Source organism: Perna viridis, chromosome 2 (genome assembly GCF_037379345.1).
Source record: "Perna viridis isolate PV_CMFRI_1.1 ecotype Kerala chromosome 2, ASM3737934v1, whole genome shotgun sequence".
NCBI classification, from domain to species: Eukaryota; Metazoa; Mollusca; class Bivalvia; order Mytilida; family Mytilidae; genus Perna; species Perna viridis.
Genome location: NC_142446.1, coordinates 20,330,595 through 20,346,309, shown reverse-complemented (window position 1 = coordinate 20,346,309; position 15,715 = coordinate 20,330,595). Strand labels below are relative to the sequence as shown.

At 31.5% G+C, this 15,715-nt stretch overlaps 1 protein-coding gene across 1 annotated transcript in view; it reads right to left on the bottom strand.

Moving 5' to 3' along the window:
• Positions 1-15,715, bottom strand: part of LOC148623994 (proteasome activator complex subunit 4-like) — a 95,192-nt gene that overhangs the window by 56,370 nt on the left and 23,107 nt on the right. Inside the window, exons 14-27 of the mRNA XM_088566393.1 lie at positions 15,500-15,564; positions 12,607-12,751; positions 12,160-12,258; positions 11,818-11,890; positions 11,160-11,227; positions 9,675-9,890; positions 8,602-8,756; positions 7,695-7,787; positions 6,727-6,785; positions 5,405-5,467; positions 3,762-3,817; positions 3,213-3,311; positions 2,225-2,287; positions 1,113-1,208 (exon numbers count right to left, since the gene is read on the bottom strand). Of these exons, the coding sequence (XP_088422519.1) occupies positions 1,113-1,208; positions 2,225-2,287; positions 3,213-3,311; positions 3,762-3,817; positions 5,405-5,467; positions 6,727-6,785; positions 7,695-7,787; positions 8,602-8,756; positions 9,675-9,890; positions 11,160-11,227; positions 11,818-11,890; positions 12,160-12,258; positions 12,607-12,751; positions 15,500-15,564 (1,350 nt within the window). The remainder of the gene's footprint in view (positions 1-1,112; positions 1,209-2,224; positions 2,288-3,212; positions 3,312-3,761; positions 3,818-5,404; positions 5,468-6,726; positions 6,786-7,694; positions 7,788-8,601; positions 8,757-9,674; positions 9,891-11,159; positions 11,228-11,817; positions 11,891-12,159; positions 12,259-12,606; positions 12,752-15,499; positions 15,565-15,715) is intronic.

The following is a 15,715-nucleotide window of genomic DNA, read 5'->3' as shown; positions in this document are numbered from 1 at the left end:
ATTATACAGTGTAAAAAATCAATTTTCTATGTACTATTTTGGTGGTTTTCTGTATGCAACAAAGATAGTGAGTATTAATACACCACAATAAATCATACCTTCACAGTGTTTATTTCAGATCACAGGTCATACATTGAATTGTAGCATGTTATCATGTCTTTATTTGATATTGAAGTTGTAGCATTGAAGTTTCTCTGTACAACCTACATTTTAATCATCTGCTACAATGACCTTCTATAACATGAGCCAAGCAGCATATACCATAAAACTCTATACAGTCTGCAAGCATGATGTCATCATATAAAACTGCTGTGTTCAAGGTACATTTAAACAGTAATTTGGCAATGTACTATAAAGCTCACCTCTCGATACCTGCTTACAGACAGTTTACATATATTATGTTCTATAAAGCTTACCTCTGGATACCTGCTTACAGACAGTTTACATATATTATGTTCTATAAAGCTTACCTCTGGATACCTGCTTACAGACAGTTTATATAGATCATGTTCTATAAAGTTTATCTCTCGATACCTGCTTACAGACAGTTGATATAGATCATGTTCTATAAAGCTTACCTATTAGTACCTGCTTACAGACAGTTTATATAGATCATGTTTTATAAAGCCCACTTCTCTACACCTGCTTACAGACAGTCTATATAGATCATGTTCTATAAAGCTCATCTCTCTATACCTGCTTACAGACAGTTTACTGTGAAAGCATTATTGTTTGTGGGGTACCAATATTCATGGTTTTCGTGGATAGGCTAAACCACAAAATTTGGTTAACAACGAAAAGAAAATTTCCATTTCTGAGTAAACTGAAAACCTCAAAACCACGAATTCTAGAATCCACAAACTTGGGTTTCTTCTCTTATCCATAAAAACTAGTATCCACGAATTAAAGTACTTTCACAGAATATACAACATGTACTATAAAGCTCACCTCTCGATACCTGCTTACAGACAGTTGATAGAGATCATGTTCTAATAAAGACCACCTCTCGATACCTGCTTACAGACAGTTGATAGAGATCATGTTCTAATAAAGCTCACCTCTCGATACCAGCATACAGACTGTTTATTTAGATCATGTTCTATAAAGCTCACCTCTCGATACCTGCTTACAGACAGTTTATATAGATCCTTCATCATATCTCTGTGTCTCTGTGTAAATATTCTATCACAACTATATAACATCCTCATCTAAAATTGAGTATAAAATATTACTGTATTTTCCAGACTATAAGTCGATGTGGAGTATAAGTCGAATTGATCAAAGTTTGACCAAAATCAACGAAAAAAACATAGATAAGTCGAATTTGGCAGATAAGTTGAGGGTCAGACGTGTGTATTTATATTATACATGTCATAGGAGTTCAAGTTGAGAGGTTTGTTTTCAACAGCATATTATTCTAGCAATGTTACTAAGTATAAGATTTCTGAATTAAATTAATATCTGTGTTTTTGTTTAAGTGTACTTTGTCTGTGAGTTCAATTATTTTTATTGAATGGCGTGTCAATGGCTCTCAAGCCTTAGATCATCAGGATTACGAAATCGTAAACGTGTCAAATGTGGGCACCCATGTGTGAAAAAAGCGGGAAATTTGTTTGATGAATTGGTCATAATTACAAAGCGGTAGTAAACAATATTACCTGGTATTACGAAATACAATAAAAGATAATTGTTACCTGCAAATTTGGTTGCAATTAGCCATTTAGATAACACCTTTACTAATTATAACTTGAACCACTTAAGAATGTGTTACAACATACCATAAATAGGTATCAATTTGCATACTAAAGGACCGATAACTCCAAAACACTCGATAATGTTTTCCAAGTTAAAAAAGAGTTTTGTTAACATCATCGTATTCTTTCATAAGGATAGCTGCAGTGTTCAATAATATTCAAATTCAATCACCGGTTTGACTGTTTGAGTGACAGCTTTCCTTGATTGTATTTTACCAAAAATTTTGAATTAAAGCAATCAAATGTGAACGTAACATATCTAATAAAATTCATTGTAGATGAAAATTTTTCTTAAAAATCCTTAGATAAGTTGAAGTGCACAATAAGTCGAGGCTAACACTTAGCTTATAGTTCGGAAAATACGGTACTATTATTGCATCTTTTTTTGTGGTAATGGCCTTTTTTTGATAATCAATTTATAAACTTGTAAAAGAAATTGTGAAAAATGTTTGTATACACTTGTCATATACCTCTTGCTGTAACTGTACCCTATCTACCAATAATGCTCTTATATGTCTTTTCTGTCTTCTGAGCTGGAAAAATAAGACAACTTCATTGTTAGAAATGCTTATCTGGAAGAAAATCTAACCTGAAGAAAATTTAAGAAATCAATTATTTTACTTAAACTATGGAAGTTTAACATATCATTTTTAAATGGACTGGTAATATTTTAAAACAATTATTTATTTTCTTTGTTCAGTCATTCCTGTCTAATTCTTTGGGATGAGTGATATCTTTTCTATCAAAACCACCTGAGAACTATGAAAGTTCAGTTTCTGACCAGTAATACATGTGTTTGAGAGGAATTTCTTCGACATATAATGTTATTTTATTTAATCAAGAAGAAATAGCAGAGTTGTACTGATTTCTTTTTGCAGTCAATTGCATGTATGACTTTTCGAAAGGTACTTCTTAGAAAAATTTGAAATAATACCATTCATTCATTTTTTGTCAAAATTTCTTTTCATCTCCTGTGAGAGTACTATTGTTTGTGGGGTACGGATTTTCATGGTTTTCATGGGTAGGTCAAACCACGAAGTTTGGTTCCCAATGAAATAGTAGATTCCCATTGAAGATTATACTGAATATTTCAAAACAGAATTCAAGAATCCACGAACTTGTGTTTCTTCCCGGATCCACAAAGTAAAGTACTTTCACAGTAATTTGAAGATACACAACACATCAACACCATTTATCAACTGTAAGTATTTATTTATATAAAATTTATAAGATGCCAGAAGATATTATATGAAATGAGTATTAATGTAACTACCAAGAATCTAGACACAAACACTACCAGATTGCAATATGACAATGCAGTAGCAATAAAGGTAAGTAGCAAAAATGAGAAAGGTAGGAAAACGAACACACAGAAAAGTGTTATTTTGTCTATTTGAACATATCTTAATGTAAAATAATGAATACAGAATTTGACAGTATATATATAAAACTACATACATCATCCTGTAAAGCCATTTTCACAGCATGAAAACTCTTCCATCTAGAATCAAAGTCATTTTTCTGAGCACCATGAAAAAATAGCACCGCTTCATAAATCTAAAAAAAAAAAAGAAACAAATCCAGTGCAACATGCAACTCACACAAATTAAATGAAAGAACTTACTGACCATAAAGTAAAGTTGGTCTACAAGTTTAAAACATGTATCTTTGTAAGCATTGTCATTAAGACCATTTCATTTATTGAAAGTTTTACTGTGACAAGTATAGCAAGCACAAATTGAGCTCAATAGCAATGTGAGTGTACATGGAAATAGCATTCTTGAGATGGTCCCTAGTAATAACAATCAGCCAAACCAGAATACAATCAGTAGTCAGCAGAAACAGCCATAAAATAGAAATTCCACAGCAAGATCCATGGCCAGTTACGTACATTTTGTGTGTATGGCTATGCTACTTTCACATATAGTCTTGAACACCTATACAATTGTTTTTATGTTTTTTATGATGGACACAAGACCAAATATCCACAATTAAAACTGAACTTACAGATAAAATTTTCAGTAAACCTTTGGTATCATCTTCACAGGTCAATGTCATATGAGCTAAAACATGAAAGGATTGGAATAAATGAAGTGAAAAAATAATAAATAAAAAAAAAAAATAGAACAGATCCACTAAAACAGAAAAAGGATGAATAATGCGAAACGATTGTGATCTAATAGTTTCCTATACCATAACATGTAAAATCAAGACAAAATAGAGTGGTTAATCAAATAATGATGTATGAAATTTGTTCAAGTGATAGATAATACAAAATATGAATTCCCTCAGTATGACAGATTATACAAAATAATTATTCCCTCAGTATGACAGATGTATAAACAGATGCATTAGAACTATTGTTTGCAACAGGAAGACATAAGTAAGCTTAAGTGTCAGTCTCTGTAATAATAAGGCAGTGGGTGAAACATGATATAAAAAACCCATCATTTTGATAACGTAATTTGACTATTTGCACCATCAAGGAAAAAAGACAACATTTTCCGTATCATGTTGGTGCACTGAGTTATAATTTCATTGAAATGCACTGAAAATGAACATTTCAAGGGCAGATAACTTTGTCAAAAACCTAATTTTTCTAACATTCTATTGAAAAATTTATGCGCAAAGCCAGTGATGCAGAGATCAAATTATGGTCTTTTCAAATAGAGAGAATATCCTTATTCTTATAGATTTGGGTAATCTATAAATAATTATTTAATTGGGCTCAGAAACTTGCGTGACACTTCAGAAATGACATATTTTTTCGGTCTATGAAGAAATAACCTCAATCATGTGGTACACACTAAATTACCAGCATAGCAAGTTGTTTTTAACTGTGCACCACAGGCAATTTATTTCAAATAGACCGAAAAAAATATAACAGTCATTCCATATAATTTAATTTTAGTATCAAAATTTAACCCGTAATTCATCAAAAAAGGTTGACAACTTCATAGTCACATGACAAAATTTGGTCTAAGAGATGATGGAAATTTTTTATTTTTAAAGCATGTTACATCTGAAATTAAATTATAAGTAAATAACCTCTCTGCTGTGTATTTGAACTGAGGACAGACAATAGCGGGATCATGAGTTATCAATACATGTAATACATAAGTAAAAAATCTTAGTTTCCATTCAGGTTTTCAAATTGAGCATATTATCCAATATTTATCCAATATCATGTAGTGGTTGACCATCGCCCCTGTAATCATTTCTCTTTGGAAAAATTGTAAAATCAGCTGATTAGAGTTCATTTCAAATATATCATGACACAAGATTTAGCATTAAACTAAAGATGCCAAAGGAAGAAGAGAGACTCATTTGTTTACATTTTTGAAGTTCCAATTCCAGGAGTTTTAAGCCTAATTTTGTAGACAATAAATTGACTTATTGAGAGTCTTATGGAAAGACTAGAAGGGTAAATGGTTAACTGCAGATGGATTATTTAACTGCACTATAGGCTACTGTTGACATAAGAGGAAAATACATTCTCTACTATTATATAAGAATGTAAACTGTCACAGAATAAAAACAAAAGATCAGTTACTTACTTAAGAAAATCTAGAGCACCAATTTCACATGTTGAAATATAATCTTTTTGTAAATATTGTATAAAAGTTTATATACTTTGTTAAATAACTTACACAACAGTGACCTCATTGCTGTTACTACAGCTTCCCTAACATTTCTCCCATTCAATTTGATTTCTGAAAGAGAATTATCTCATAAATTGTTAATAAAAAGATAATATTACATTGTATTAGGTTATGGATGTTGTAATACAGTATTATTGATGACATACATACTTACAACCAACTGGTGTTAAAACTAAGCAAATAAAAATTTCAAGACAAAAATATTTCAATAAATGAGAGCATTGCTCATTAAAGGATACCCCATACTCCCCACCCTAGGAACCTTCAATAATAAATATAAACAAAGCTGTCAAACAGGAAGTTGATATTGCTAGAGTTCAAATTCGAACCTTGCGATATTGCACAACTACATTAAGCATCAGTCAAAATATCAAATGAGAGAAAACTGTAAAGAAAAAGGTGCAGATGAACAAATAGATGGAGACCTTGATTACTGAATATTAAAAATCTCAGACTTCTTTGATAATATATTTTTTTCAACATTAAGTAGACATCTGACAACTTAGAACAGACAAGGTATTTACCAAAAGGAACACTAACTATAATTAACAATCAGCTATATTAACTAAAAATATTAATATTGTTCTCAGGTACCATTGCATAAAAACACTTCAACATTAACATTTTTGTTTTGAAAATCCAAAATGGCATACAAATTTTCTTCTAATTTATTGGAATGAACATATATAGTGATACTTTAAGAAGATACTTTACAAAAAAACAAAAACATAAACAAAATAAGAAAAGCAACATAGTATCATCAATGGCATTTTTCATTCATTTTTAAGTAGCCTGAGAACAAACACTATTTCCATGGCCTTAAAAATCTACAAGATTAATCACAAATCTATGATGAAAATTACATGTCTTACCAAATGCTTTTTTGGTTTCTACAATATGAATTTAATAGATAAAAAATGCACTGCAGGGCACAGCATGACATAACCTCAGAGGTTGCACCTTGAATGGTTGAAGTCATAACCCAACAAATCAATATCAGTATGACTTTCCTGGTAGGGAACCTTGTGGTAAACATTCATAGAGATCAATACACAAGTTAAAGTGCAGTCACCAAATGTCTACAGACACAGTCCATGACAACACCATTACATTATATGACAGCATATGTTATATGGTTGCGTAAAAATCACACAGACCCTAGGAGTATGCACTACACAAACTAGAATATAATAGTCGTCATAAAAAAAATACATGAAAGCATGTGTTACTTGAAATCAAGTGATTCCACATTAGACAACTAAAAGATACCTCATTTTGAAAAGTCAGGCTCCTGCTCCTTTATAACTTACCTAAATTTCCTTGTGAACATGAACATGAAAATCTTGTCATTGGAACCTGACAATCAATACTGAAAAAAAGAGAAGCATTATCTTGTGATGATCTTACTTCGAAATCACTTAGTAGTTAAATTAAACTATTATGCCATGAGCAATTTTGATGTGGTGCTAAAAAGCTGTACACTATCAAATTGCTTCCATGTCATCATCAAATGTCCATATTGTTAGCTGTATGCACATAATTGACACCAATCATAATTTTTTGAAAGTGATGTACTTGATATTTAACTGATAATCACTTTTATTCCTATATAAAGTAAATTTGTGTTTCTAAGAGGGAAATCATATGAACAGTTTTGCAAACACTTAATACATAGATGTTTACATATTTACTACTGTTAGAATTCTAAAGTGAAGTGGTGTTAGTTTGATGTCAGAGAGAAATAATAATCCAAAACAATGTTAGATGCCACTTTTCCTTTTCAAAAGAATAACTGTATATCTTATATTTCCAGTCAACAAACAGCTGTTTTCATATTTAGAAACAGTGACATATTTATTTTTTTTTTACTTATAAACTACAGTATTTACTTCATCATCAATTATGCACCTTTACTAATAATGACCTGCTTTCCTTAAACTTTATATTAACTTTATACTAACATTCAATATATACTGATTCTAAGATATTCAAAAGCTTTTCTAGATCAGTCCAAATTTTCTTAAAGAAAATGATTGTGCTAATTTCCATTTTCATTCCAATTTCACATGAAAAATGAACAAGTAAATAACTGGCAAATCATGGTTACACTGTTTTTACATACTTATTAATTATCATAAAACAAAGATTTAAATGTCCTATGATAAACATTTTTTATATACACTGGTGGTAAAATAGGATGTATTATATGTTTAATAATATATATATGTGGGACATTTCTTATTTTGTATTTAATCACCAGTTTAAAAAAAAAACTTACAGATCAACTTGTGTGTCCTCCCACATATGTACAACTGCTCCTGCACCTAATAAACATTCCAATATCACATTCAATCTACACAGCAACTCCTCCCTGAAAAAAAAAAAACACACAAATTGAAGAAAAAAGTTCTATTGAAGTTTCATTTGTCATGTTTATGAGTAACATCACAATGAAATAAAAGAAAACAGCGTTCTAATGTCCTCTGTGAAAAAAAAAAGTGTGGAAAACTTTAAATTCACTGAAATTTTCGAATTCAAAAGGCCATAACTTAAATAAAAATCTATCAACCGTAACCAAAGTCCAACTTAATCTGTAACTTCTCATAGTAAGACTACATACAAAATATAAAATCAATTGGTAAAAGCCTTACAAAAAAAAATTGCAGAAAACTGTAAATTCACTGAAGTCCAAGGGTCATAACTTCCATTAAAATCATTCAACCTTAACCAAAGTTGAACTTAATCTGTAACTCATTGTAATAGGGCCACATACCAAAAACAAACTTATTTGGTAAAAGCATTACAAAAAAAAAGTGCAGAAAACACAGAGGGAGAGTACAGCAGACAGATGCCTGGTATTTCCATGTCACCTCGCAACACTTCAAAGGGGACAAAAATGTGCATAAAATGAACACTTAACCTAATATTTCCATACTATCATTTTCACATTGTTAAATACGCAAGCAAAGGAAAAGTTGCATTGATAGGCATTCAATTACACAGGTTTCTCTTTTTGTACCAAGAAAAAAAAAGCAATATGTGTAAATGACAAGAATGTCAAAGGTATGTAAGGTTTATGAAGATTATAATGATACATCAATCTCCTCAAATTGATATGTTACTGTTGTGTATTTTGATACTAAGTAATATGAGACACCCAGTTACCCTAAAAACCATTGTCTAACCTTTTCATTTGATTATCAGCTGAAATTGACTGTAAGGCATCTAATTCTTTACCCAACACACTGTGAATAATCTCTGAGGCAAAGCTGACTTCCTCTTGAGAAGGAATATGCCATAACATTCCAATATTATGAACATCACCAGGAGTTGCCCAGTCCTACAGGTAATATGTAAGTAAACAAATGTATCAAAAGGGTGTCATTAGAATGCAATTGTAGGCAAATATCACACTCGCTAACAACCAAGTACCAGTCTACTATTGGCAACATCCCTTCAGCACCTGCGTATGGGGTATTCATATCACAACTCATACATTATGCCAGAGCTTGCCGAAACTACGCACACTTTTTGTATCGTGCTAGAACTCTAACATATAGGCTTCTGGAACAGGGTTATGTTGCTACAAGATTGAAGTCATCACTACAGAAGTTTTATGGTCGTCATCATGGACTCATGAATCGTTATGGGGTATCCATCTGCACCATGAAAACTGATTTATTCAATGGGTCATAGTTTACCTTTCCTCATTTGTCTACCCTGGACTTGACTTTTTATGAGCAACTCGGCGGGTGTTTCTAGAAAAGCAGAGGACGCTTACCCTACCGGTGCACCTGGTCCATGCTCCCAGTTTTTAGTGGAGTCCGAGTTACTCATTTGCTTTTGTTACTTTGTATGTATGATTTTAGTTACTTTATGTTCTTTGTTGTGTATGTCTGTTTTCCATGTCTGGTTTTTGTCCCTGGATTACATTCTTTTGATTACCGCTATAACCTTGTTTCCCTTGATTACTCTTTATATTGAATGCATTATTAAGAATTAAAATCCAATTATACTGTTGCTGTAAAAGCTGTTGACTGCATGGTATCCTGAGAACATTGTGTTCTACTGTTTTATGCAACATAGTGTTGCATCAATTTCTGCTTTATAGAAGATTCTTGCATAATTTAGAAAATTGATTAACAAAAATTTCCAAAAAAACAAATCATAATTTAGAAAATTTATTAATAACAAATATGACAAAAAAACAAATCACAATTATGTCATACTAATTTATACTAGAAGACAGACAACTCACATGGATAGCTAGATATTCTGTTACAGGTCTATCAAAGGATCCATTTATGCTTTTATAATCAAGAGGATACTGTAATGTCAATGCTCTGAGTGTGTATCTTATTAGCTGTCCTATTAGTTCATATCCTTCTACACACTTTAAATGAGCAGTCAGCTGAATTATTTCTAACAAATTGTCCTTGTATTTCATCAGTTCTTGTCCATTACATCTCACCAACTAAAAATTAGGTAAAACAGACATATATATGTATGTGATATTTGTTTTGGACTCTATTGCTATTACACACATATTGCTAATTAATTTAATCAAAATGTACACATAATATGTCCAATTAAGTTTTTTTTCCACCAATCAGAAGATATAACGTTTCCACAAGCAATAATTCCACTGAACAATCATATACAACTGCTACAGTTTTCTTGGGAAATAATATCTAGAAACCCCAAGAATGGGAATTTTATATATTATATTATAGAAAGACTATTAAAGGTAGATCACACCTATCACATGGAGCATTCTTTTCTGTTACCTTGCAAAATCATACAGACATATATCATATTTTCTAATAGTGTTTGAAATATTGTAGAATTTTTTACATGAAATTAAGGAAAATTAGTACGGTACAATTACAAACATTACTTGTAAAAAGTCTCTTTCATGGGGAGATAATTGTTGGGAAGAAGTTCTATAGAAATGGGAATTTTATTTTTTTTAATATTACAAGAAAAGAAGTTTGGTGACCCAATTTTCTTTTTTGAAATATGAAAGGATGTCAGTTAAGTGTTCTTTATATAAATTTAAGGAAAAACTATCTTTTGGTTTTAGTTGTTTGCAAAATATTGAATCCAATAAAAAAGTTTGCAAAAATATGCCCATTTTAAGACTCAATCATCTCAAAAACAAATTCAAGCTTTTTTCACAATCAAATTCTTAAGTATATTCAATGAAGGTCATCTTTGGGAAAAAATAGGAAAATTTATCTACTAGAAATATTGAGTTTGATCTTCCTGGTTCATATGTACAGGGATGAAATATAAACTAGAGGCTAAAGAGAGCCTGAATCGCTCAACTGGTTAACCATTTGCTTATTTGAAAAACTTGAGGAATGAGACAGGCTAAGTTAAAATCAACTAAATTGTCAAATGCAAGAAATGCTTTTCATAGCATATTCATGACCTGAACCAGAAATTTGCTAAAGGCAACAGTTTTTAAGTTATTTGCATAAAACTGCCATCTGACCCCCATGTTCTATTTTTAGTAATGGCGGCCATGTTTTATCATGAATCAACAATCCCAATGGTCATTTTGTGCAGAACACCCTAAGGAACAATCATGCCAAGTTTAAAACCTGTCAGTCCAGTAGTTTCAGGAGAAGATTTTTTTAAAATTTGTCCATGACGACGATGGACGCCAAGTGATGGAATAAGCTCACTTGGCCTACAGCCAGGTGAGCTAAACAGCATTTTTTCCTTATTTACATCTTACCTGAGAAAGCATAAGCAGGTCCCATAAAAAGCTATTGTCTAGTCTTTCTTCTTCAGCAAAATCTTCATCTAAAACAACAAACATTTTCAATTCCTGAGCACTGGTTTTAATCATATATGAAGATATCTTATATAAAAAAGACTTTTCAAGTCCTGTAAGAACATCAACAGAGTTGATATGAAACAACAAGCTAAACATTTTAAAGACAGATAAGACTTTAAGTAGCAGCCTTTTTAATAATCATGCAAATTCTGTAAAATGTGATACACATAAAAAAAGGCTACAATTTTTATTTTTGTTATTAAGTTCTTTAAAGGTCTGTATGAATTTATTAATTATTCATTCCATTCTGTCTGCTCTTATGAGATAATCCACGTGGAAAATCCAACAGTTTCTATTGTATTTTAGTGTCATTTACAGAGTTATCTGCCTTGATTTTGAATTCTATAGTACATCCTATATAATTTTACCTCATATGAACAAGGGTTATAAGAAAAGCTGCATGTTAGTTTCTGTTTACTATAATATTTCAAACAAAATATCAGAAATAAAAATATGTAGGCTTTTCAACCATGAATCAATTTTGCAATATTCTTAGCTGGAGTGCTACTTAAAATGATATAATATAGTTCACTATTTACCATAACTGAAAACTTACGAGATGCAATATGATCCTTTATACTGCTGAACAGATGAGGTAGGAAAAGCTTTAATGTTGCCTCTGGGTTCACCTGTGAACAAAATTAGTGATGTTAGATTAAAGCAGATTAAAAGACATAAGCAAATACATCCTAATATTTCATTAAAAATAGTTTCAAAGGTCTGTACCTTGATCAAAATCAGTAAATAAATAATAATCACAAGCAATTTGTGTTTGGTAACGTTACGCCACATTGAAAACTCGCTACACTGACTATAAATGGACAAAATGCAGCATTTTTCAAATGAAATAGGTACTTGTTGCTACTGCAATCCTTACATTTTGTTGGATACAACTTACTTTAGCAGCAGCTCTGCATAAGTTAGCTGCAAATCTTCCTCCAACTTTGGTTTCATAGATACTGTTTGCAACAAAATGGTGGAGATGCCTGAGTGCACTCTGAAATGTGAATATGAAGTCAACTGATAAAAAAAAAGAACTGTCAGATAAACAAAAACAAGATATTGGATGCAAAGTCATGCTAAAAATATTCCACTTATCTTAAATCTAATCAAGTTCATTAAATGTGAAGATGTCTTGCAAAAAAAAAAACATAGCCAACATAGGATTCATCTAGTTTCAAAGCTTACAAATATATTAGGGTTAAAAATGTAAACAGATAGCATAAATAAAAATGTAAAATCCTGGACTGCCTAGGTTTGGTAGTGTCCTTTACAAATATTAAACCTTCCTTACATCTTTGTATTATAGAAATTCTTAAACTGATCATATCAGAAAATCCCTTACTGTAAATATTGCTGCTGAACACTGCTGTAAGACTGATGTAAATGTGGATGATAATCCAACTTCTAACATCTTCTGTTCTGGATTCAGTTTAGTAACATCTCCATGTATGTGTTCTTGGGCACTGTTCTCAATCAAAGCAAACACCCTACAAACATATTCAGTCATAACAGGGCATGAATATAAAAACAAGTCTTGAACAAACATTCTTATTATTTCAAGTAGTATAGGAATGGATAAAATTTTTGTTAATTCAAATACTAGAACAAAATTCATACAATCACCTATGAACAAAATTAACATGAAGTTGCACACCATGTAGAGCTAGGCATACCACCACTCATTCAGGAATATGATATCAAAGAGCAACCAATATCATTACAACATATGCCCCATCTTTTGTAGCCACACCAAATTTGAGATCAATCCATCCATATAGAGCCAGGATATTTGTGACTAAAATTTTCTCTATTATTTCACAGTCAGGGTTTTTTCTAGGATTCTGAAAGCTTTAGTCATCTTTGTGTGAGAAAATAAGGACCATTTAATGGTACATTTTTTACAGTACTGGTAGTATTTGCATCTGACGTAAGATATTTCAGTATAATCTGTTATTTACAGCACTGTGTAAAGACATTAAATAAAACTTAAATGTACATTGCATATGAATAAAGCACATTTTCACTGTTATGCAAACATGTTTTCCAGACAATCAAAAGAGCAAATATACCTGAGATTTAATTAAAAAAAAACCAGCCTTTAAGAATCATCAAACCTTTAACACTCTTAAACTTAATCAGGGACTACATGATATTATTCTATACATCCCTGGCATAATTTTAAATCCTTCAATATTGAAAAAACGCTGTTTTCTGCATTGCCACCTTTTGAAGAAAGACAAAAATACATCTAGCACAGTGTAGTTATAGATATGAACTGCCTTAACATGCACCAGTTATACAAACATTGGACAAATATAAATATTCTCAAATAGGTATTTCCCCTGTGTTGCCTCATGAAATACTATTTTTAGCACAATTTCAATGGTGATTTTAGGATCCAATCCAAGTTAATTACAAATTTGAGTCATCATTTCAGTTATATTTATATAGTTTGGTCTCATCATATGAGTTCATTGATAGCATAGATTATATTTTCAAGATCGTTAATATTGCCGACATGCATCTACAAAATAGAGTGCCACCTGTGTAATGACCAATTTACCCACATTGATAAATAACTTTTTATGTCATTTTTATACAATGTTAACAAGAAGTAAAGTAATTTCCCCAGCAGAAATTTTGTACCAGCATATTAACTTTATTGACTTTTACCGTGTGCATTAAAATCACGCTTGAGTGGTCAAGATATTGACATTTATTCCATGTGCATGATTTGTGTAATTGGCAAAAAACTGTAAATTCACTGAAATTTCCTAAGTCCAAGGGCCATAACTTCCGTAAAAATCATTCCATCATAACCAAGTTGAACTTATCTGTAATGCTTCATAATATGGCCACATATCAAAAACAAACTAATATGCTAAAAGCATGACAAAAAAAAAGTGCGGAAAACGCAGACGGATGCCCGGCATTTCTATGTCCCCTCGCGATGTGTCATGGGAGACAAAAATGGCAAACACCACAAAACAGGAAGTTGACATCTGACAGCACCCAAAATGAATTAAAATATATGCCCTATCTTTGTCAAGCTACAAACCAAATTTGAAATAAATCCATTCATTGGAAGCTGAGAAAATTGCGACGAAATTCAAATGGATGCACAGATGGACAAAACCAACCACTCATTGAGTGGGGGTATAATAAACAGTACTGCAGGGGCAGGGTATAATTGAGTCACGCCTTTCCACCTTAGTTCTAAAAATATTACATTGGATATTTTAAGAGAAGTGTGCTGGAACTAGAAACGCTGAGAGCAAAAAAGATACACTTTCCTGAAGTGGATTTACATAATGTTAAAGAAATTGTGCAGTGATCTGACATTTATTATCTTTATTTGTGTGCATTTACTTCTGATGCCTTACATTCTTATAAAATTTTATCATAACCAACTGAGCAGTTTGGGGAAGTTTTAATATGTAATGTCCTTAAGTTGGATAATCTCCCTTTGTAGGAATCAGATAATGATAATCTTCCTTCAAGAACATCTGCTTTTGAAGCCTTACCTTCCTATAAAATTTCATCAAAATCTTTTGAGCCATAAAGGAATTTTGGATGCTTTAACATCTAAAACTGTACTTAAAGTCAACTTTGCTCCATTTGCAGACAGTAAACAAAATAAAAATCTTACTTCATAGACATTGGCATAAAAATTCTAAACTTCCTATGAATGTCAAAAAAGGGGAAGTAAATATATGGGTTACAAAGCTCAACCTAACCAACATCTTGAAAAAATTAAAGACAGAACAAAAATTTCAAGAGAAAATAATCTTTTTTACCAGCCATACAAAAGATTCAACTGAGTCATAATAAGAAAAAAACTCCTTAAGGTAAGTAAGGTAAAAAATAACCATTTTCACAGTTTAAGAACCATGGTAGGGAAAAGGTGACAATTACTGGAAAATTTGTTTGGAATCCTAACATCAAATATTTATAATGTGAAGGAATGGGTTCAAGGTAAGCAATTCAGGCCCTCTAATAAATGAGTAGTTCTGTTTATTAATTCATGATCATTACATGGTAAAGAAGACTACATGGGGATATGGACTTAAGATTGTAGGCACAGAGACAGGAATCACGGCACTAGTGAACAGTTAAGTATACATGTAGTTGGTTTTTTTTTTATGAGAAAAAAATAGAACTTAACTTCCAACAGCTAAAATCAATTTTCTTTTAAAAGTAAACTCATTAACTCAAGTAAGGGATTCACTTCTTACCTGTCCATGAACTGTAGGACAAAATCTTCAAACTGAGCTGTAGCTGAACACAACTCTCTATCATTCTACAAAGTCAATAAGACAAAACAAATGAATAATATATAAACATCTATATATTTCACCACCTTATATCAGATCTAGGATTTTGGGCCTCTAGTGTTGTTTAATGAGCCATAACTGTGAGCTCTCTTAATGTTGTATTTATCTCTTTAGGAA